General features: G+C 40.7%; 1 protein-coding gene across 6 annotated transcripts in view; it reads right to left on the bottom strand.

Moving 5' to 3' along the window:
- Nucleotides 1–23464, bottom strand: part of TTC7A (tetratricopeptide repeat domain 7A) — a 267166-nt gene that overhangs the window by 75102 nt on the left and 168600 nt on the right. For all 6 annotated transcript variants that reach the window (XM_073339137.2, XM_073339138.2, XM_073339139.2 and 3 more), the window contains 2 exons: nt 8016–8132; nt 3994–4091 (listed from right to left, as the gene is read on the bottom strand). In XM_073339137.2, the coding sequence (XP_073195238.1) occupies nt 3994–4091; nt 8016–8132 (215 nt within the window). The remainder of the gene's footprint in view (nt 1–3993; nt 4092–8015; nt 8133–23464) is intronic.

Below are 23464 nucleotides of genomic sequence, written 5' to 3'. Positions count from 1 at the left end.
GCTCAAGAAAGCTTATGCTCAAATAAATTTGTTAGTCTCTACGGTGCCACAAGTATCATAGAATTATAGAATATCAGGGTTGGAAGGGACCTCAGGAGGTCATCTAGTCCAACGCCCTGCTTAAAGCAGGACCAATCCCCAATTAAATCATCCCAGCCAGGGCTTTGTCAAGCCTGACCTTAAAAACTTCTAAGGAAGGAGATTCTACCACCTCCCTAGGTAACCCATTCCAGTGTTTCACCACCCTCCTAGTGAAGAAGTTTTTCCTAATATCCAACCTAAACCTCCCCCACTGCAACTTGAGACCATTACTCCTTGTCCTGTCCTCTTCTACCACTGAGAATAGTCTAGAACCATCCTCTCTGGAACCACCTCTCAGGTAGTTGAAAGCAGCTATCAAATCCCCTCTCATTCTTCTCTTCTGCAGACTAAACAATCCCAGTTCCCTCAGCCTCTCCTCATAACTCATGTGTTCCAGACCCCTAATCATTTTTGTTGCCCTTCGCTGGACTCTCTCCAATTTATCCACATCCTTCTTGTAGTGTGGGGCCCAAAACTGGACACAGTACTCCAGATGAGGCCTCACCAATGTCGAATAGAGGGGAACGATCACGTCCCTCGATCTGCTCGCTATGCCCCTACTTATACATCCCAAAAGGCATTGGCCTTCTTGGCAACAAGGGCACACTGCTGACTCATATCCAGCTTCTCGTCCACTGTCACCCCTAGGTCCTTTTCCGCAGAACTGCTGCCTAGCCATTCGGTCCCTAGTCTGTAGCTGTGCATTGGGTTCTTCCGTCCTAAGTGCAGGACCCTGCACTTATCCTTATTGAACCTCATCAGATTTCTTTTGGCCCAATCCTTCAATTTGTCTAGGTCCCTCTGTATCCTATCCCTGCCCTCCAGCGTATCAACCACTCCTCCCAGTTTAGTATCATCCGCAAATTTGCTGAGAGTGCAATCCACACCATCCTCCAGATCATTTATGAAGATATTGAACAAAAAGTACTCCTTTTCTTTTTGCGGATACAGACTAACACGGCTGCTACTCTGAAACCAGTGTTATAAATATATACACGAAGGGCTCAATGCTGCAAATGCACATGGGAGCACCCCCAATGAATTCAACGAGCAAAGTTCACATACATAAATGCTTGTAAGGTCAGATCCTAAGCTTGTCATGCATTTTATCCATCTGAAGAGGATATATCTTAATCCTACACAATTTACTAAGAGGTGTATATTTAACACTGAAAGACATGGCACAAAATAAGTGGCTGTATTCTGCACGTGATATCCTTCTCTCCAAGGGTAAGTCTACACTGCAGCTGAGAGTGTAATTTCCATCGCAGATAGACATACCCACGCTAGTTCAATTAGAACTAGTGCACTAAAAATAGCAGCATAGCTATGGCTATCCAGACGGCGTCACAGGTTAGCCACCCTGGGTACCATCTGCTGGACCCCCCAACCCCACTGAAGTGAATCGGAGTTGGAACCACTGAGCATGCACCTGCATCAGGCCTTGTAGTGAACACAAATTAACTGTTTCCTGGTCACTGTTTTTCTTTTTTTGTAATCAAGTGAGTGCTCTTGAGATAAACCCAATGATATACTTATAAGGGCAAAGATGGGAGAAGCCAGGAAAGTTCTCGCCTTTAAACTACCTGTTCTAAATGTTAACTATTTCCTGAGCCCCAGGGAATACAGCCATTCCTTCTCCTCTATAAATTTTTGAAAAGTTTGCATCAAGTCAATGGCACTGTCGCTCTTTACAGAGCATGGTGTATGTGCCGAAGAGCTCTTTGATGGCTGCTGAGTCTGATGCGCAAGTGACGGTCCCATCCACAGGTAGGGCACACCCATGTGCTAGCAATGCTCTGAATCCGAGCAGTAGATTCTTTCCTCCTCTGACGCCAGTCATCACAAAGCTTGATCCAGTCCATCTTGCAACACCTCACTCCATCTACAAGCTGGCTCCGCCAACCAGAGCAGCGTTCTGCACTCCTTTCCCAATCATCCACAGAGATTCCAAAGGATACGAAGTCATCTTTGCAAGCATCCTGAAATCTGCGCAGCGGTCGGCCTCTCTTTCTAGACCCTTTGCGAGCTTCAGAGTACAGCACATTCTTCGGGATCCTGGCATTTGCTTGACATGTCCAAGCCACCTGAGTCTTTTCTTACTAATCAACATTTCCATGAATGACATACGAGCATGACTTAACACTTCCACATTTGTCACCTTGTCTTGCCATCTTATTCAAAGAATTTTATGCAAGCATCTGATATGAAAGCTGTTTAGTCTTTTGGTATGTTTGGTGTAAGTCATCCATTTTCTGAGCCATACAGAAGAGTGGATAAAACATGTTTCATAAATAGAGATTTTCCTTTGAGTTGACAATTTGTTATTATTCCAGGCTCTATCTTGCAGAAGACCAATGTTCCTGGCTGCTTTGCCGATCCTACTAATGAGCTAAGCATCAAGATCTACACTGCCGGTAACAGTAGCAAAGGTAGAAAAACTGGTCAACAACATCTGGATGAATACCATCTAAGGTGATATCCGGAACTGGTTCTGAAGAGCCTTGGTGCATGAGAACAGTCTTCTTCAAGCTTATTGCTAGCCAATTTTTTTTTCATGAATCAGAGAATTTGGTAATAAGATGTTGTAGGACATCAACACTGTGAGCCACAGGGGCTGCATCATCTATAAACAACAGGTCCCTTATGATGATCTCCTTCACCATCGTCCTAATTCTGATCCTTGACATGTTAAACAAACCTGTGGTCTAATCATCTGTGGTGCTAAGACAGACACCTCTCGAACATCACAGAACGCATACCGAAGCAGGAATGAGAAGTAAATATTAAATAATGTAGGAGCCAGTATCCAACCCAGCTTCACTCCATTGTTGACGTTAAATGAGTCAGACTCTTGATTTTCATCTATTACAGTTGCCTTCATGCTATCATGTAAGGATTTCACAAGGTTTAGCAATATAGGTGTACAACCAAGCTTCTTCAGAACTATGTAAAGCCCTGACCGATTAACCATGTCAAAGGCTTTTTGTTAAATCTATAAAAGCCACATACAGTGGAACATACTTCTCTCTGCATAAGTTTGCATAATCATGTGCTAAAAACATTACAACATGCTATTTGCATTGGGTAGTGGATTCAAGACCATCACATAACTTCCTCCTCAGTGGGCTCAATGTCTGGTGTCTGAGGGAGTAGTTGTGAAGTTTGTTAGAATCACCAGTTCTCATATACTCTCATATGGCCACCTACACAAATTGACACAACTCTCCTAGCACAATCCACCGAGACACAAATTAACACAACCACCCACCCAACACTACAACCAGTATTCACAATAACTCCAAATATATATAGCCCCTCATGGCAGCACACGCCCATCATTTGCCACCCTCATAAATCAATACAAATCTCCCAGCACAGCCCCCCTGCCCCCCTACAGACAATAACCCCAAACATCACTCTGGAGCCTAGATTGTCTGTTAAGTTTGTGATGGAAACAGCTACAAGCATGGCTGAGAACTCTTTTGTCCAGAATATTACCAGGTTGAATCATCACTGAGATGTTGTCTGTTACCATCCAGTTTTTAAGTTCTCAGCCATTTTTTTTAAACACACAACTTTATAAATTATACCCATACGACAACACGGACTTTCACCTACCAGTACTAACAGGAAGCTCATATCTAGCACTCTTTATAGATATCAATGTACTTTACCAAAAGAGGTAAGTAACATTTTGTCCATTTTATAGGTGTGGAAACTGAAGCAGAGATAAGTGAAATGACTTGCCCTGGGTCACACACCAGGGCAGTTACAGAATCAAGAATAGAATTCAAAATGCCTGACTCCCAGCCCCGTGCCCAGAACAGTAGAAAACACCACTTTCTCTCCTTTATGAAAATGTGCATTTGGTTTTGGAAAGGACAAGGTTTTTTAAATTATTTTCCTCACCAGAGTCAGTATCGTGAGCATCAGGGAGAGAAAGATGCATCCCATTGTGCTTTTTGATCATTGGCACTTCAGTCACACTGCTTTCTTTCTCAGAGCCACTGCAAGGAAACAAGATGGTGTTAGGTGGCCACTGACAGAATTAGGTCTTCAAAACATGCAGTAATCCAATCAAACAGCCATTAGATTTGATAGCTGTACTATTCAGTAAAGGGCAGGGGCTGTTGAAATGTACTGTGGAAAGAGTTCTGCTGATTTTTCTCAAAAAGATCTGAAAATTGGTCATGCTGAAACATCATTTTAGACTAAAGGAAGTGGACTGGAAAATAACACTCAAGGATACTTACAGAAGGAAGCAGTCTTGCTCAGGCAAGGGATGGACAAGATGCTCTAACAGGGCTTTGCCATCTCTAATTTATTTGATTAGCTTTGGGTTCTGTGCAGAAAGCCAGCACCCTTGGTCTGTGAGGGTCTCTGTAGTTCACGGGAACATTGTTACTGGGTAGAATCCGGGCCAGAGGATTCTCTGCTGCACAGACCCTCCAGCCCATCACAAGGTCGCACAAGGGGCATGGACCACTGCTTCTCTGCATCGATTCAGAGCTGGTGCTAGCATGAGGATTTGGTTCATAGTGAAGGCTGTTCCACTCCTCTTGCACCAATTATCTCATACCATATACCTGCTAACTGATCACTTCAAGGGAATTAGCACCTTTCCCTCTCCCTCTGTTCTTCCTGAAGAGGAGGAGGAGGAGGAAGGTTACTACTTAATAAATTATTACATTACAAGGAGTTCGAGTTCCCCAATTTATGATACATACATTTGCTCCCAGCTATGGCCTTATCCAGAGGCATCTGCAACAGCAGCAGTGAAGGGGGGCCTTATCCCAGAGGAAAAAAGATGGAATATTTTGCCAGGTAGATCCTCTCTTATATTATGTCACAGCAGAACTCCATTTATGGTTATTTTTTGTGGGTGTTTTTTTGGAGTGGAGGTGGGTAAGAACCAAAACACATTTCATGATTAGAGCACTTCTAATGCCATACTAAAACTATATTGCTATAAACTTATCTCAAAACTATTTACAAGACAAACGTTCAAGATACTAGGGAAGTTGTGCTTGCAAAGCAAGAGCTACGAGCGTTCCGGCTAACTGTCACAAGTGGTAAGAAGGAACTGAAGTGGCAGCGGGTCGGCAGGGCCCTATATTCAGTGCCATGAAGGCATGACCCCAGGGGGCGCCTGGTCCGACACAACGGGTACTGCTGGGACAAAACCTTCCGGTTGCCGTGCACACACCTAATTGAAATTGACATGAGCAATCACTTGAAGAAGAACAGAGGGATCATGATATCTGCTCTCAGCACTCACCAAAGGGCAAAGTATTAAAAGGAAAGGTGGCTGCTTCTTGCCACTCTTTTCAGACACACATCAGATTACACTGCTCACTATCCAGGTAATACATATCTCAGGAAAATTACTAAAGTTATCATGGAAGCATAAGTGATCTGGAGGTCTTAACTTTGAGTTTAATCAATCCTTGGGCATGGACTGCATTCTGAGATTTTGGTTCATCTGGTATTTCATGCTTGTGTTCTGCGTTTATCTTTGACTCTCCCGTCAGCACAGGTCAGCTTTATAATAGTGAAATATAACAAAGAACTGTCTTTGCCTGCTATATATTTGTGGCCTGAAGGCCTTTTATTAATTATTATTATTATTATTATTATTAGTGGTGCTTACAGTAGTAGGACTAAGTAGTTTTTTCTGAGGCTTTGAGATCCCACTTGAGATTCCTCACATGGGCCCTGAACCCCCAAGGGACTCCATGGACCCTCTCACACAGAGCTCATTTCAGAACTGGGCCATGGTATCCCACAGGCTGAGTTTTACTTTGATATATCATCTGAAATTGCTGTTATTAATTTTAAGTGTTAAAACAACTGAAAGAAAGATCTAATTCCTCTTGCATCTTTGTCTTATCTATATAGGTATCTACAGAGCATCTGCAGTGATCTTCTTTGCTTGTGCAATGTCATGCTTATGGTGCAGTGTACGTGGAGGAGTATTACATTAAAAACACTACTGACGTGAGGTAGAATATTGTATGTAGGTAGAAGTCATCATTAAGAAGTCAATGTTTGACAGCAGTTACCATTCAGTGATACCTGAGATATTACATTATTTCCCTATACATAGAAGAGATAATAAAATGTGCAGATGACAAAGATCAGCAGGGTGATAAATAATGACGAGCAAGGGGCAGTCATACAGAGTGATCTGGATTGCTTGGTATACTTGGCCCATTAAAACAGAATGCATTTTAATACAGCAAAATGCAAGATGCTAAATCTAGGAACAAAGAAAACAGTCCATATTTACAGAATGGAGGGCTGTATCCTGGAAAGCAGTGACTCTGAAAAGGATCGAGGGGTCATAGTGGACAACCAACTCAGCATGAACTTCCAGTGTAATACTCTCACGAAAAGGGCTAATATGACCCTTACGTGTATCAAACAGGGTAACAGTGAGGAAGAGCAGACAGGTGATTTTACTTCTGTATAAGGCATTAGTGAAACTGACACTGGAATACTGTGTACAGTTCCGGTGTCCACATTTTCAAAAGGATGTTGAAAAATTGGTGAGTGTGCAGAGACAAACCACAAAAATAATTTGAGAACTAGAAAAAATGCCTTACAATGAGAAAAAAGAGAATGAGATTTTTAAAATCTCTCACTGTAAGGCAATCTGTTTAGTTTATCAAAAAGATCAAGAGGTGATTTGATCATGGTATATAGGTACCTTCATGCGGAGACAATACTAGGTACTAAAGGGCTCTTTCATTTAGCAGAGAAAGGCATATCCAAGAACCCATGGGTGCAAGTTAAAGCCAGACAAATCCAAATTAGAAATAAGGCACTTGTAAAAAAAAAAACCAGTGAGTGTAATTAACCATTGGAGAAAACTACCAAAGGAAGCAGTGGATTCTTCATCTCTTGACGTCTTCAAATCAAGACTGGATGCCTAGTAATGTAGCCAGGCATTTTCAAAGGATTAGTGCCCAAATTCCTTAGAAACCTTTGAAAATCCTACCCGTAATACTTTTAAAGCTCTCAGTCAACCCTGTTGTAGTTGGCCTAACACAAGTGCATACTGGAAACTGAAATATTTGTGAAAAAAACACCAAGTCCCACTTCAATGGGACCATTTGTGTGAGTAAAGATTATTTACTAAGGAACAGACCCATACAGGCTGAGGCCTGTGGAGAATAATGATCCCAACAGGTCAGAGCCCATTCTTCTACTCACTTTCTAATGACCGCTTTTTTGGGTCTATTTTAATTGCTGGTGAGTTAACTCTGTAGGCAGTTTCTCATAACCCCTCAAGGAAGATACAAGTGGAAGCAGGTACGTTTATGTATGTATAGTTCTTTTATAAAGTGTATGTAAATACATACACAAACTGCTGAGGCCTGCAGATTCTTAGCAATTTACCCCTCTCCCACCACAACATTGCTGAAGGTTACAGTCTTATCCAGGGGTGGGATAATATGTGCTATGTACCACCAATGACACTGAAAGTGATATAGTGTGCAAGGTTTGTGCAATAAGAGAATCAACTTAGGAACTGGCACGCTCAAGATTTTTCCTTTTTCTTGGGGAAAAAATTTGGGACTCTATCCTCTGCTGGTACCAAACAACATAAGCTCCATTGACTTAAATGGGAGCTGCTGGGCGCTTGGCATTTTAGAAACAGTCAGGCTATGCAAGTGTGGATTTAGATGCCTAATTTTGAAAATCTTGGCCAAAAAGTGATCCTTTAACCTCAAATCCTTATTTTTATAAAGGTTGGAATTATATATAAAAATAACTTTTAAGGTCTTGGCTTTACTATGTATTTTTTAAAATTTGTATTATTTGTTGCCTTTCTGCAGAGCAGAATATCGTGAAAATTAAATCACAAGCTAATCATATCTCCATTTCAATGCTCAAATTTGTCAGACTGCACATAAAAAAAAACTTACCTGTGCTGTGAAAAGTTATAAACCATCTGCCACATACGCAACATGTGTCTACAGGTTACCAGAGCTTCTTCAGGTCCTTTATGCACCCGTTCTAGCTTTACTTTGGTGAAGAGTAAGCTACAAGACAAAAAAAAGAAAAATCACTAGACTTTGCCAGGGTCTCATGCACAGAGTACACAGATCCATCAGCATTCCGACTGGCTCCCAACAGATAGCATTTTCACTTGCTTTGTACATCTGGCTTGGGAATGGAGTGGGGAAATAGCCTCACTAGAATATGAGATACTTCTCTTTAGTTCAGGAAATCAGAGCGTTGACAATACTCCCTGACCACAGTCACATTGGTGGGACAGATCTAGCAAGGCAGTATTAGAAACAATGCATTTCAAAGCTAACCAGTATTTAAAAACACCATGTATCTTGTTTTGTTTTATTTTATACAGCAAAAAAAAAAACAAAAACCTCATAAGAATTGCCATAATGCACAGGTTGCCAAGACCAGTGATCCTTCTAGTCTGGTATTCTTCCTATAGCATTGGCTTATACCATACATTTCAGAGAAAGGTGAGTAATAAACAAAACCATCCCTTGTTTACACCTGACCAATTATGTAATCTTATCTGCAGAAGGGAAACATTTCTTCCTGACCCTAGCTGGTGATCATCTTATGCCCTGAGGCAAGAAGGTTGATAGCCCTTGTAAATTTTTGTCCTAGCTAATACAACTGCACATGCTATTCTTATTCCTAGAGAAATTGTATTTTCACTAAGTGCGGACATGCAGCAGAATTAGGGCACGGAGAGGTTATAAGGAGTCATTATTGACACAACTTATCAGTTGCTTCTAGAATGCCACTTAACTTGCTTTGTTTTTTTAATTGGTGAAATATGAAGTTTCTTATTTACTAATTTAAATTTAGCCCTTTTCTTTATATGTTACCGTAAAATCAAGGAAAAATACTGAACTACTAATTAATTCAGTACCATAGCAGATTCATCTAAAATAGATATACATTAAAATACAGCAGTAATAAAATAGGTCCCTGGTCCTCCAGTCAGAACTGTGAGGATGGACCCAATGCCCATGTAGAACCTCACCTACTTTACAGAGACAAGTTGTCTCAAAAGCAGACAAAACCCAAACCATGGTAGTTTTATAGATCAAAACCAACACCTTCAACTGCACTTGGAAATTAACCAACACAGACTATGGAGCACAGATATACAGTAATATGCAGAGTGAGCAGTCATATTCTGCACTAATCAAAGTTTCCATGTGGCCTTCAGATGTAATCCCAAATAGAGCGCATTTCAGGCTGGAGGTGACATGGATCACTGTGGAGAAGTCCACAGCTAAAAGAAACTGTAGCAATTTTATACCCAAACACAGAAGAAGAATGCACTCCTCTGAAGATACTGAAGCAGTCAGGATCCAACAAGATTCCCATGCTACAAATTTAAGTGAGAAAAGGCAGACAGAAACAAATAGTCTCTTGGACATTTCCTCTGGTTGCTTCACTCACCCACCATTATTTCTGTCTCATCTTAGCTTGACAAATGTTAGTAACAATGGAACAAATGCTCAGACATGCTGAGCCTCCCATTAAAATCTGGTGTTCCCACTAAAACATGGATGCTTATTAACTTTTAGGATTTGATCCATGGATAATAAGAACACCACAAATGCTACAAGGTGTGCACTTAAAAATTAAATTTGGAGATGGCACAAAAATTGGGAGTGATAAATAATAATGGAAACAGGCTGATGCCTTGGTAAGATGGGTTCATTTGAACAACATGTGTTTTAATACAGCCAAATATAAGGTCATACATCTAGGAGCAAAGAACGTAGGTTACGCTTGTAGGATGAAGGACCGTATTCTGGAACACACTGACAATGAAAAGGACTTAGGGGGTCATGAGAGATAACTAAATGAGTGTGAGCTTCCAGTGCAAAGCTGTTGCTATGAATGCAAACACAAGCCTCAGATATAAAGAAGGGGAATATCGAATAGGAGTAGGGAGGTAGTATTATCTCTGTCTATGGCATCAGTGAGACCATTACTGGAATACACTTTAAAAAATACTGGAAAATTAAAAAGAGTTCAGAAAAGAGCTAGGAAAATTATCTGAGGTCTGGAAAACATTCCTTATAGTAAGAGACTAAAGAACCTCAATCTATTTAGTTTATCCAAAAGAAGGTTAAGTAGTAACTTGATCACAGCCTACAAGTACCTACATGGGAAAGAGATTTCTTATCATAGAATATCAGGGTTGGAAGGGACCTCAGGAGGTCATCTAGTCCAACTCCCTGCTCAAAGCAGGACCAAACCTCAATTTTTGCCCCAGACCCCTAAACAGCCCCTTCAGGAATTGAACTCACAACCCTGGGTATAGCAGGCCAATGCTCAAACCACTGAGCTATCCGTCCCTGCTTATACTAGCAGGTTTCAGAGTAGCAGCTGTGTTAGTCTGTATTCGCAAAAAGAAAAGGAGTACTTGTGGCACCTTAGAGACTAACAAATTTATTTGAGCATAAGCTTTTGAGAGCTACAGCTCACTTCATCGGATGCATTCAGTGGAAAATACAGTGGGGAGATTTATATACGTAGAGAACATGAAAAATGGGTGTTACAATACACACTGTAACCAGAGTGATCACTTAAGGTGAGCTATTACCAGCAGGAGAGCCGGGGGTGGGGGAGGGGGACACGGGACGGGGATCTTTTGTAGTGATAATCAAGGTGGGCCATTTCCAGCAGTTGACAAGAACGTCTGAGGAACAGTGGGGGTAGGGGGGGATAAACATGGGGAAATAGTTTTACTTTGTGTAATGACCCATCCACTCCCAGTCTCTATTCAAGCCTACATGCCTCCCAACCTGAAGCAAATACTCACCAGCAACCACACACCACACAACAGAACCACTAACCCAGGAACCTACCCTTGCAACAAAGCCCGTTGCCATCTGTGTCCACATATCTATTCAGGGGACACCATCACAGGGCCTAATCACATCAGCCACAATATCAGAGGCTCATTCACCTGCACATCTACCAATGTGATATATGCCATCGTGTGCCAGCAATGCCCCTCTGCCATGTACATTGGTCAAACTGGACAGTCTCTACGTAAAAGAATAAATGGACACAAACCAGACGTCAAGAATTATAACATTCAAAAACCAGTCGGAGAACACTTCAATCTCTCTGGTCGATTACAGGCCTACACTTCAACAAAAAAACTTCAGAAACAGACTCCAAAGAGAGACTGCTGAATTGGAATTAATTTGCAAACTGGATACAATTAACTTAGGCTTGAATAGAGACGGGAAGTGGATGGGTCATTACACAAAGTAAAACTATTTCCCCATGTTTATCCCCTCCCCCACCCCCCACTGTTCCTCAGACGTTCTTGTCAACTGCTGGAAATGGCCCACCTTGATTATCACTACAAAAGATCCCCTCCCCACTCTCCTGCTGGTAACAGCTCACCTTAAGTGATCACTCTGGTTACAGTGCGTATGGTAACACCCATTGTTTCATGTTCTCTATGTATATAAATCTCCCCACTGTATTTCCACTGAATGCATCCGATGAAGTGAGCTGTAGCTCGCGAAAGCTTATGCTCATATAAATTTGTTAGTCTCTAAGGTGCCACAAGTACTCCTTTTCTTTTTGCTTACATTAGATTGTTCTTTATATTTAGCAGAAAAAGGCATAATGAGATTCAATGGCTGGAAGCCGCATCTAGACAAATTCAGATTAGAAGTAAGATGCAAATTCTTAACAATGAACATTAACCATTAGAACAACATAGCTAAGGATGCGACAGATTCTCAATCACCGTCTATAAAGCAAGGCTGTATCTCTTTCTGATCTAGAAGACGTGCTCTAGCTCAGACATAGGTTTTGGGCTTGATGGTCAAAGGATGAGGTTTTCAGGAACCTATTGAGCAGGAGGAGTCACAAGATACACACCAGAAAAGTGAGGACAAAGAGCAATAATCAGTGAGTGACTCTACAGTCCTGGATGTTACAAGCTACCAAATACAATAATAATGGAATAAAGGAACATTGGGATGAAGCATCTGGTGCCATACCTGTGAAGATGCTATAAAGCAAGGATATCATAATAGTGTTTCCTTTCTCTGTCATATCTATCTATATAGATAATGTAGTTACACATACAGAGAGATAAACGAACTGTATAACATGCTTTAACACAGCAATTAAACACTAAAGAGACAAATACATGCAATTATTTCTCTTCTCATCATTAGAACACTTACTTGTTTACACTCAATGTATGAAAGCTTCCTTGGATGAATATGCAATGTTCTATTTCAGGAAAGAAAGTAATTGGGAAAAAAACAACTAAGTCTCAGCAGGACATTATCTTCAATCATGAGACTCAAGCACACATGGGTAGAAAAAACACTTAACTCTTTAGCAACTGTTTCTGCAGTGGAACGTTACGGAATCTTAAAGATACCAATACTGGGTTAACTGCTGCAACAGTTAACCATTGGTAAGAGTTGTTCATATTATGTTATAATATGATTAATGAGGCTGGTGCACAAAGGGGAAGAACATAAATGGCACGAAGAAACGGAAGCTATGTTGACAATAGAAGCACTAGGGATGCAGTAATACATAACAGTTGCCAGGTGGAAATGAAATCAGTATGTAAGACTAATTATATTTCCTCGCTTCTCAGAGGTTATTACAACAATAAAGAAGAAAACTCTCAAATTAAATAGATGACAATGTCACTTTGATCTCTAGCTCTTGATTTTATTCTGAAGATAGAAATACTCTTGCTACAAATGAACCCAAGGGGTCTAGTTTCCCATCAGAGTGTACATGCAACTCCCATGAACATAAATAAAAGTTGTGTGCATAGACTGGACTTTATTGTGTTTTGTTAATATTACTGTATTTTTATTGCACTCTTGTAGGGTGCTCGTAATATTAATTGAGTAGACTCATAACAGATTAAACATATAAAATATTATTGCAATTATCAGTATAGAAACTGATAATTCCATGATTAAATGGAAATAAAAACAAAGTGATTTTGGTTATGGCAAATGTACAATTTGCTAGTATCTAAGGGTAGGAAGAGAGAGAAAGATAGCAAATCATTCTTGCTAATGAGGATAAACCCAGGGAAGATAATGATGGAAAATAACTGGTAGCTGTTCTTCTATTTTGTGTTAGATAGTAAGCTCCTTAATGTAGGTTTCTTTTGTTAAATTTTATGTCTGTGCAATGCATAGAATAAAAGGGTCCCAACCCCAAATATGAACCTCTAATCACTACCACAATACAAATAAATGACAAAGTTAATTATTTCAAATTAGTTCTTTACAAGGTTGATTTTAATAGATGGATTAGTTTGTACAGATTAAAGTTAGATTTCACTTGCAGAATATGCCCAAATATACTCTTGAAGGTTTTCTGAACTTACAGGTCTAGTTTCTCAGCTCCTCTTATATTCCCTTTGTACTGCTCCATTCAAAGGCCTATGTTAGAGTTCTACCAGAGAGATCCATTTTCCTTCCAGACATGACTTCTCATAACAGTTATATTCCAGTGAAGCTATGAAACTCCCAGTCAACATGTGGAGGCTTGTGAGTGTAGGAGATGGAACTTTCATAGGAGCTGGACTTCGACGGAACTTACTCCTACACGAGATAAAAATGACCATGAACCTTACCATGGTCACAAGTAAATGCAAAATACATTTCTTTGACTTGGTTTTCCTTTAACAAAGTACACCCTCACCCCTGCTACTTCTCCTATAGGAGAGATATATTAGTTATTAGTATACTTATTAAAATAATTGTGAGGCACTCAGGTGGTGAGGAGGGTCATGCAAGTGTCTAGACTGACTGTTTATTTGTTAAACTGTGACTCTCAAGTCCCATGTAAAATGTGACTTAAATGATTAAGGTTGCAACAAGAAAATTTAGGCAAACTTATTGCCTCTCTTAGGATCACAAACCCACAGACGAGAGCTCTGAATTAGGATTAGGACCAAGTTAGCAGTAACTGGGTAACTTTACCATTTTAAATAATAAACAATACCACTTTCAATCTAGCACTTTTTCATCAGAAGATTTCAAAGTGCTATACAAAGATAGGTAAGCACAAGGACTTCTATGGGATGCTTTTTCTATGGGATTTTAGAAAGGATAGGCCAGTACCAAGACACAAACAGAAAAAATTCCCTTATTTAGTATTAGGATTCCCCATCACTTCTGGTCCCTATAGTAGATTGTAACAGCATTGCTTGTTTTCTCACTTGGCTTTATGTCATTGAGTTATAAAGTTTAGATGTGGAGTTTTGGGCCAGACCTCTCTCTAGTCACAGCCATGTCTCAAGGACTGTTTAATGTATGTATTCTTTGAAAATCCTTTTAAAGCTACGCTAAGGACTAGCTCATTAGGCTAAGATGTGTCTTGCTCACTTGGTCAGGGTCACACTGATTGACAGATTTGGGGTTGGGAAGGAATTTTCCCTTATGTCAGACTGGCAGAGATGCGGGTGTGTGTGTGTGTGTGTGTTAAATCTTCCCCTGCAGCATGGGCTGTGGTTTGCTTGCTGGGATCACCTAATCAATTCCCTGCCATTGCAGGAACCTCTGGCATTGGTGGCACCTTGGTCTCTCCTGTTCTCTGCCTAAGTTTTCTGAGTATTGAAATGTTTTGGTCTCACTGAAGTCTTTGGTCTTAATATAGGGGTATCTAAGTGAAACTTAATGGCCTGTGATATGCAGGAGGTCAGACCATATATAAAAAGAAAAGGAGTACTTGTGGCACCTTAGAGACTAACCAATTTATTTGAGCATGAGCTTTCGTGAGCTACAGCTCACTTCATCGGATGCATACCGTGGAAACTGCAGAAGACATTATATACACACAGAGACCATGAAACAATACCTCCTCCCACCCCACTGTCCTGCTGGTAATAGCTTATCTAAAGTGATCATCAAGTTGGGCCATTTCCAGAAATTGGCCCAACTTGATGATCACTTTAGATAAGCTATTACCAGCAGGACAGTGGGGTGGGAGGAGGCCCAACTTGATGATCACTTTAGATAAGCTATTACCAGCAGGACAGTGGGGTGGGAGGAGGTATTGTTTCATGGTCTCTGTGTGTATATAATGTCTTCTGCAGTTTCCACGGTATGCATCCGATGAAGTGAGCTGTAGCTCACGAAAGCTCATGCTCAAATAAATTGGTTAGTCTCTAAGGTGCCACAAGTACTCCTTTTCTTTTTGCAAACACAGACTAACACGGCTGTTACTCTGAGACCATATATACTTTTACATCAGCTTTAATCTTAAACACCCATTTCTGTCCAAGTAGAAGATCACTGCTGTCTCATAATTTAGCAGTCATCTTACCAGCTTCAGCCACCTTGAAATCATACTAGAGAAATCCGTCTCTATAATTTGCTCAAGTGTGCACACAACTCCTCCTTTGCCCTTTGGCTTGCATTCAGTTCTTTCTTTGCTTATAATTTCAGGGTACACAAGATATTCACTTGGTAAACCTGAAAAGCCTTTTTCATCTTCACTCTCTTTGGCAAAGCATGAAAAGCAAAGCAGTGGCAGTTCCAAGTTCCACCAACCTTAATGCTAATTTTGCTTTTAACTGTAACTGGCTCCTCAGGCAAGAGAGCAAATATCAGCCACCAGTGATTTTCCTATCAAAAGCAAGTATCAGCCATCAGTTTCTCCTCCCTTGGTGTTCACACCTCAACTGCTAGAAGAGGGCCTCATCTTCCCTGATTGAACTAACCTCGTTATCCCTAGCCCGTTTCTTGCTTGCATATTTATACCTGCCTCTAGAAATTTCTACTACATGCATCTGAAGAAGTGGGTATTCACCCACAAAAGCTTATGCTCAAATACGTCTGTTAGTCTATAAGGTGTCACAGGACTCTTTGCTGCTTTTGCTAATAACTTTTCCCTGGGGATCCAGACTTTACAAGGGTTATAATCTAATTTGTTAATCCTCTGTATTTCTAGCTTATTCCCAACAAATGACTGGATCTGATCTAGATTCTGATCACCTGTCTATCCCTCTGAATATTGAGCACTAATTTGATCTGAGTTTCTCTACATTTGTACTTAATGATTCCTAAATTTCCATATGTCAGTACTGACCATTAAGTGCTGAACTTCAATATATTTCTATTCCCACAGAATTAATGTAATTGATGTGGTAATCCCTAGAACCATAAATTTCCTTTTCTCCAGCTATAAATCAGGTAATATAAACAGTACAAAGCAATTATTATTTTCAGGTAAAATTCTGTAATTTTGTTTATAAAGCACACCTTCTCCATCAAGGCTCATAAGGTGCTATACATCATAATAAAAACATAATAAAATGGAATTAGAACATTTTAAAATTCATATAGAAAAATCACTTTAGGAGTTTCAATACGAAAGAAGAGAGAAACATATGCGGTTGGAGGGTGTTAAATGTATAGAGAAGAGTGGCTATAGCAAAAACACATCTGTAGTAAAAGAGCTGAGGTGTTTGTTAAAAAGTGGGGAGAGATGAGCTGGGATGGATATTGCAGGAGAAAGAATTACGCACACTACATTAAGATGTGACCTCTTATGACCTGCGTGGTAGCAATGGGACACCTAAAAGGTAAGTGGTGTCAGAATACACATAGCTGCCCCAATGAGGCTCAGGGAAGAAGTCTTGAATATAATCAGGTTCTATGTTGTTCAGTTTTTAAAATCAAAGAATGCCAGCATAAAACCAAAACTGCCACTTTGCCCACAGCCAGTGTAAATAACACAGGGCGGACATAGTATGATCATGATTGCTCAAACCAGTTATTAAACCATGCTGCTGCATTCTAAGCAAGTTGGAGCAGCAGAGCTGTCCTGCTGTCAACTGTGCAAAGAGGTAGTTACAATAATTCAGCCTTATGTTCATAAGAGCATGTGTTGCTGCGGAAGCTCATCGTGGGAAAAGGAGGCATAGACCATTCATGAAAAAAAATGTGGACCCAGATCTTTCTACAGGAAGGGAATGATGGAAAATGACACTAAATCTCTTATCCTGTCTCTCTTCCTATGAAAGAATTCCTTCAGTAAGCTGGGGTAAAGAGAGCAAAGTCATCTATTATTATTATTATTATTATTCATTATGATTTAGATTGGGATAGTATTCATATTGTGGTAGATACTTTCCAAAAAGAGAAAGGCCAGAGTTTTGTCTTCCCAATGTTGAGACAAAGGAACTCTTTACGTAAAGCACTGACAATACTTGCCCATAACAGTAGTACTTGTTTTAAAAAGTTTCAGTAAGTCACACACCACTTGCTTTAAACACCCAGCATGGACAAGGATTCAGAACAGCAAATGGTGGGCTTCATGGAAACCCATGCATATCCTCATTACACACTCAGGGAAGGAAACTAATTGGGAGCCACTGGCTTGTGCAGTCACACATCTCAGACTCAGCTGGTCTCAAAGATTATCACAAACTCCACACAGTAATTAACTGAAGAAATTATCAATAGTGAGAGGCAATTTGGATCAATTGCTACCAGTCTCAAAGAATTCAGAAGGATGGTTAGCGGAGGCAGGAGCACCAGAAGCTCCCTAAAAGTGGGGGATGACCACCCGTGCCTGCCCCTTCCCCCAAGGCCCCGCCTCTTCCCCCGAGGCCAGGGGTGTTGAAACAATTTTTATAGAAGGGGTGCTGAGAGCTATTTAACCAAACTGTAAACTCTGTTTATAATGGAAACCACTTCAAGCTGCCACACACCCCCAGCATCCTGAGTTCCAGCTCCGAGGCCCCGCCCTGACACCACCCCTTCCCCCGAGCTCCCACCCCCCACTTGATCCTCTCCGCCCCTCCCCGCTGTTGCTCCTTATGACCAGTAAAAAGTGATGGAGCCATGGCCCTCTGACCCCACCTGTTTCAGCACCCCGAGCTAAGGACAAGATGAAACATTCATATCCATGCATACCTTCAGCTAGTTTTGTAAATCAGAATCCAGTAACAAGGTACCCAAAGACCTTAGGAAATAAGCCCTTGTCTAAGTCTCTTTTCAAATGAATCTCTCTACCCTGAACTCCTTAATCTACCTCACTGCCTAGAGAGATAAGGCAGGTGAGATAATAGCTGTTATTGGACAAACTTTTGTTGGTGAGAGACAAGCTTTCAAGCTTACACTGAGCTCTTCTTCAGATCTGGAAAACTGAAGGCAGATCTACACGACAGAATTACTTTGCTATAACTATGTTGCTCAGGGCTGTGAAAAATCTACACCCCTGAGTCATGTAGTTATATGGACTTAAGCACAGCACTATGTTGGTGGGACTTCTCCCGCCAGCATAGCTACCGCCTCTTGAGGAGGTGAATTAACTATGCGGATGGGAGAACTCTCTCCCATCAGTGAAGAGTATCTTCATTAAAGCACTACAGCAGCACAGCTGCACCGATGCAACATTTTAAGTGCAGCTCTGCCGTCACTCAGGCCATGTCTACACTAGTGAGCTTACAGAGGCACAGCTGTACCGATCATAAAACCACCTCCATAAGCGGCGGTAGCTATGTCGCTATCTCCCGCTGACATAGCCCTGTCCACACTGGCAATTCTGTCAGTGTAACTTGTGTCGCTCTGGAGTGTGTTTTTTTCACACCCCTGAGCGACATAAATTATACCAACAAAAGTGGTAGTGTAGACAAGTCCTCAGATTGTCCCAGCTAAATACAAGGTGGAATAGATTGTTTAGCTTAAGTAGTTAACACATATTTCAAGGGACCATTCAAGGTGAAGTGTCCTGTTAACACCTCTCCAGCCATAGGGAAGAAATGGGTGGGGGAAGCAGTTGTGGGTAAGTGTAAACTCAAATGCTAGTCTGCACTACTAAATTAGGTCAACCTAAATTACACTGACATACAGCCACCACAGTAATTGAATGGGTTTTACACATCCACACTATGCTCCTTGTGTAGGTGGTGCGTGTCCTCACCAGGTATGCTTACACTGATTTAACTGCCAGCATGGGGCACTGTGAGATGGGTTCTGAAAGGCAGCAACAGGCAATGTAAGTAATGCAGCATCTACAGTGACACTGCATCAGCCTAACTACATTGACTTAAGTGCTACGCCTTTCGCAGAGCTGGAGTTATTAAGTCAGTGTATGGGCAAGTTACATCGGTGGGAGCTACATTTTAGTGTAGACGCTTACAGAGTTAGGTTGATGTAGACGGTCTTACGTTGAACTAATTCTGTAGTGTAGACAAGGCCTCAGTAACAGATGTTGGTCTAATAAAAGATATTATCTCACCAGTCTTGGTCTCTCTAATATCCTGGGATCATCACAGCTACAAAAACACTGCATACTGTGCCTAGATCCAGTATTCATCAACAGAACTGTGTTAGCCACTTGTGGTTGCAGCTCCCCATAAAACCCTCAACTATCATTAAGGTTTTTGTTAGATGTGCCACTCTTGCCTTACATAAGACATCTGCTATTACAGAGACCAATTTCTCTTCCCTAAAGGATCATTTTAATCACAAATTGCCAATGCAAAAAAAATCAGACAAAGAGACCTTCTTTACGCACAGAATGAGAATAAATGTCGGGTTAGTTTGGTTTAATGTTACAATATAATTGGAATTTGCTTAAATCATTATACAAGAGAAGGATTTCAGCCATCCACAGCCTGGGAAAGACAATCAAACAACTCTGAAATCATTGATACTTTGTGTGTCCTAACTCAACTCTTCCTTTCAGAGTCAGCCTTTGGGCCCTGCAAGGCCCTTGACCACAGCTTGCCCAGATCTAAAGAAACTAGAAATGGAAAGGAAAATCACGTTTTATTTAAAAATCATTACTGCAGGTTTGTTGCTGTTTACCTTGTGAAGAGAGCCTTAGTAGCACATAAGCCAATATGAACTGATTGCTATGGTTGAAAGCTGAGATTTTCAAAGGGGCCTAAGGGAATAAGGCACCCAAATCCCATTGAATTTGAATGCGAGTGCTGTACCTAGCTCCCTTAAGGTCCTCTTCAAACTGCAGCCTAAAGGAGCAGGCAGGGACCCACTGTCAGAGGAGGAGGTGAAGAATCTAAAGATTTCATCCCCCAGCAAAGGCACATACATGCGCATTCAAACACAATTTCCTCCTTCTGCGAATGCGCACACACACTTTTTATGTAAAAAGAATTGTTTAAGTTTGGGTGTGTCCCCAAAAAACACCTCCCTTATCGGTTCCCAAAATCTCAGGCCAGCCCTATGCATAGTGGTCTGATAACAGATGGCAGAAATTAGATATATTTGGGGCAGGGAGGCAACAATAAATTGTCTCACGGACCTACCCCAAAAGCCAGTTCTGTTTCCTTCCTGCAGAGGCCAGCCTCTCACTCACTTTTTGATCCAGTCCTTGAATAACAGTTCCAGGCTCAACCTCACTTCCAAAGAGACATCAGTGGAAAATCAAGAAAAACAGTAGCATAGATCCCACAGCTGGTGACAAAAGCTGAGGGTTGATTATCAGTTATCTTTTTGCTCTTTTGCTCTTTACACTGCCAGAATGGTATAAAGGGCCTCAGTGTAAATGTAAAATCAGACCCACAGACTGTTTTGTACTAGATGGTCACATCTTGTTTTGTCTTAGGTTGCAATAGGACTAAGTATTGTTGAGCTGGAGTAAGCTCACAGCAAAGGCCTGTTCTGTTTATTAACTGCCTCAGCTTAACTTCGGTGCTGAGTCACCTGCAAGAGCCAGTTAATGCCTTGTATGCTCTTCTGCCACAGCCATTATGCCTTCATTAACCTTCTCTTGGCTTCTGCTAATCACCAGTCATGTCATCAATTAAAAAAAATTGGCAAAATTGGAGCACTGCTTTTTTGTTGACATCATCGAAGTTGCTGTCTTTTCAGATAACTCCATCTTCCTTGCAGTTTCCTGACATTAAGGGCTTATTCACTAGTTAAATTAGTGCAAGCAGCATTGTCTGAAAACATCCATAGTTTTAGACAAATGTATCTATCCATACACATGCTTTTTATATGTATATGCACACAGACACATAGCCTACATTATACAGAACAACCTAAGGCTACATCTCCACAACAGCTGCGATTGATGCTCTGAGATTGATCCACTGGTGGTTGATTTAGCGGGTCTAATGAAGACCTGCCAAATCAACAGCAGATCGCTCTCCAGTCGACCCCTGTACTCTACCCCCGACGAGAAGAGTGAGGTAAGTCAGCGGGAGAGTTTCTCCCATCAACCCCCCACGGTGTAGACCCTGCAGTAACTCGACCTACTTATTCACGTAGCTGGAGTTGCGTAGGTCAACTTACCACGGTAGTGTAGGCATAGCCTGAGAGTTACAAACACCAGAGCTACGGACTGACCAGTCAACCACACACCTCGTTTGGAACTAGAAGTACGCAATCAGGCAGCAGCACAGACCAAAAAAAAACCAAAAAGCAAATACAATACAGTACTGTGTTAAATGTAAACTACTAAAAAAATAAAGGGAAAGCAGCATTTTTCTTAAGCATAGTAAAGTTTCAAAACTATATTAAGTTAATGTTCAGTTGTAAACTTTTGAAAGAACCACCATAATGTTGTGTTCAGAGTTTCAAACATTTCAGAGTTACAAACAACCTCCATTCCTGAGGTGTTCATAACTCTGAGGTTCTACTGTATATAAATACAAATATGAGAGAGATTGAACTCATGACCAGGGATTAAAGGCTTGATAGGTATGAGTTTGGAATGACTGCAGGTTAGCTCATCTGTTGAGTGTGTAGAATCTTACACCATCGCTTCATCATTAATTCTGCTTGTTTATTTATTTCAATTACACAAGGAGAAAAAGCATCTATTCTGAACTTTAGGTGTCCTTAACAATTTTCAAGCAATAATATACATCTAACATCTTCCCAAAAACATAATTAAATACCTCAATATACATACAAATACCAGCCCTTTATCATAGTTCTCTCCCACTCTCCTTTCAAAAACATGGATGAGGAGATCAGGTTTGTGACTTGTCCTGAAGGTAAATGAATTTTGGCTGTTTCAGCCCAGGAGGATGAGTGAATTCGGAATCAAAGGCCCTCTAGAAGAATGCCTTGCCTTAAGTCTGTAATCTTTTATACCAAGAGGGATCCAGCTTGAGTGTCTCTGCTAACCACTAGTGCAACAGCATGGCACAGGGTCAGAGGCAGTTCTCTCAGATAAGGACGTCTAGCCCATTTGGGATTTTCAGGTCAAAGCCAATTCTTTAGACTGAAACACAATGATGTGAAGTCCTCAGCAGACTATTGCTGGTGCGAAGGAAAAGAAGGCATAGGTTAGTAGAAAACTAAAGACAACAACAGAAGCCTTCACGAGTTAACAACAGGCTACCTGGTAGAAAAGGAAGTTGTCTCCGACACGGTTCAAGATGGGGTGTAGTATTCCTCTCTGACATTGCCTTCTTAGAAAGGATCCTTCTTTCTACCCTTCAACAAAACTAAGCCCTCTAACTCTCAAAAACTTTATAGAAACTAGGGCTATTGATTAATCACCGTTAACTCACAAGATTTAATTAAAAAAATTTAATCGTGATTTAAAAAATTAATCGCGATTAATCGCAGTTTTAATCACACTGTTGAACAATAGAATACCAATTGAAATTTATTAAATATTTTGGATGTTTTTCTACATTTTCATATATATTGTATTCTGTGTTGTAATTGAAATTTAAGTGTATATTATTTTTTATTACAAATATTTTCATTGTAAAAATGATAAACAAAAGAAACAGAATTTTTCAATTCACCTCATACAAGTACTCTAGTGCAATATCTTTGTCATGAAAGTACAATTTACAAATGTAGATTTTTTGGTACATGACTGCACTCAAAAACAAAACAATATAACATGTCAGAGCCTACTCAGTCCTACAAGTCCACTCAGTCCTACTTCTTGCTCAGCCAATCGCTAAGACAAACAAGTTTGTTTACATTTACAGGGGACAACGCTGCCTTCTTCTTATTTACAGGAGATAATGCTGCCCTCTTCTCACCAGAAAGTGAGAACAGGCATTTGCATGGCACTTTTGTAGCCGGTATTGCAAGGTATTTATGTGCCAGATGCGCTAAACATTTGTATGCCCCTTCATGCTTCGGTCACCATTCCAGAGGATATGCTTCCATGCTGACGATGCTAATTAAAAAAATAATGCGTTAATTAAATTTGTGACAAGGGAGAATTGTATGTCCCCTGCTCTGTTTTACCCGCATTCTGCCATATATTTCATGTTATAGCAGTCTTGGATGATGACCCAGCACGTTGTTCATTTTAAGAACACTTTCACTGCAGATCTGACAAAACGCAAAGAAAGTACCAATGTGAGATTTCTCAAGACAGCTACAATACTCGACCCAAGGTTTAA

Source organism: Lepidochelys kempii, chromosome 3 (genome assembly GCF_965140285.1).
Source record: "Lepidochelys kempii isolate rLepKem1 chromosome 3, rLepKem1.hap1, whole genome shotgun sequence".
Classification (NCBI taxonomy): domain Eukaryota; kingdom Metazoa; phylum Chordata; order Testudines; family Cheloniidae; genus Lepidochelys; species Lepidochelys kempii.
The sequence above is the reverse complement of the archived record's forward strand: the minus strand, read 5'-3'. Positions and strand labels throughout refer to the sequence as shown.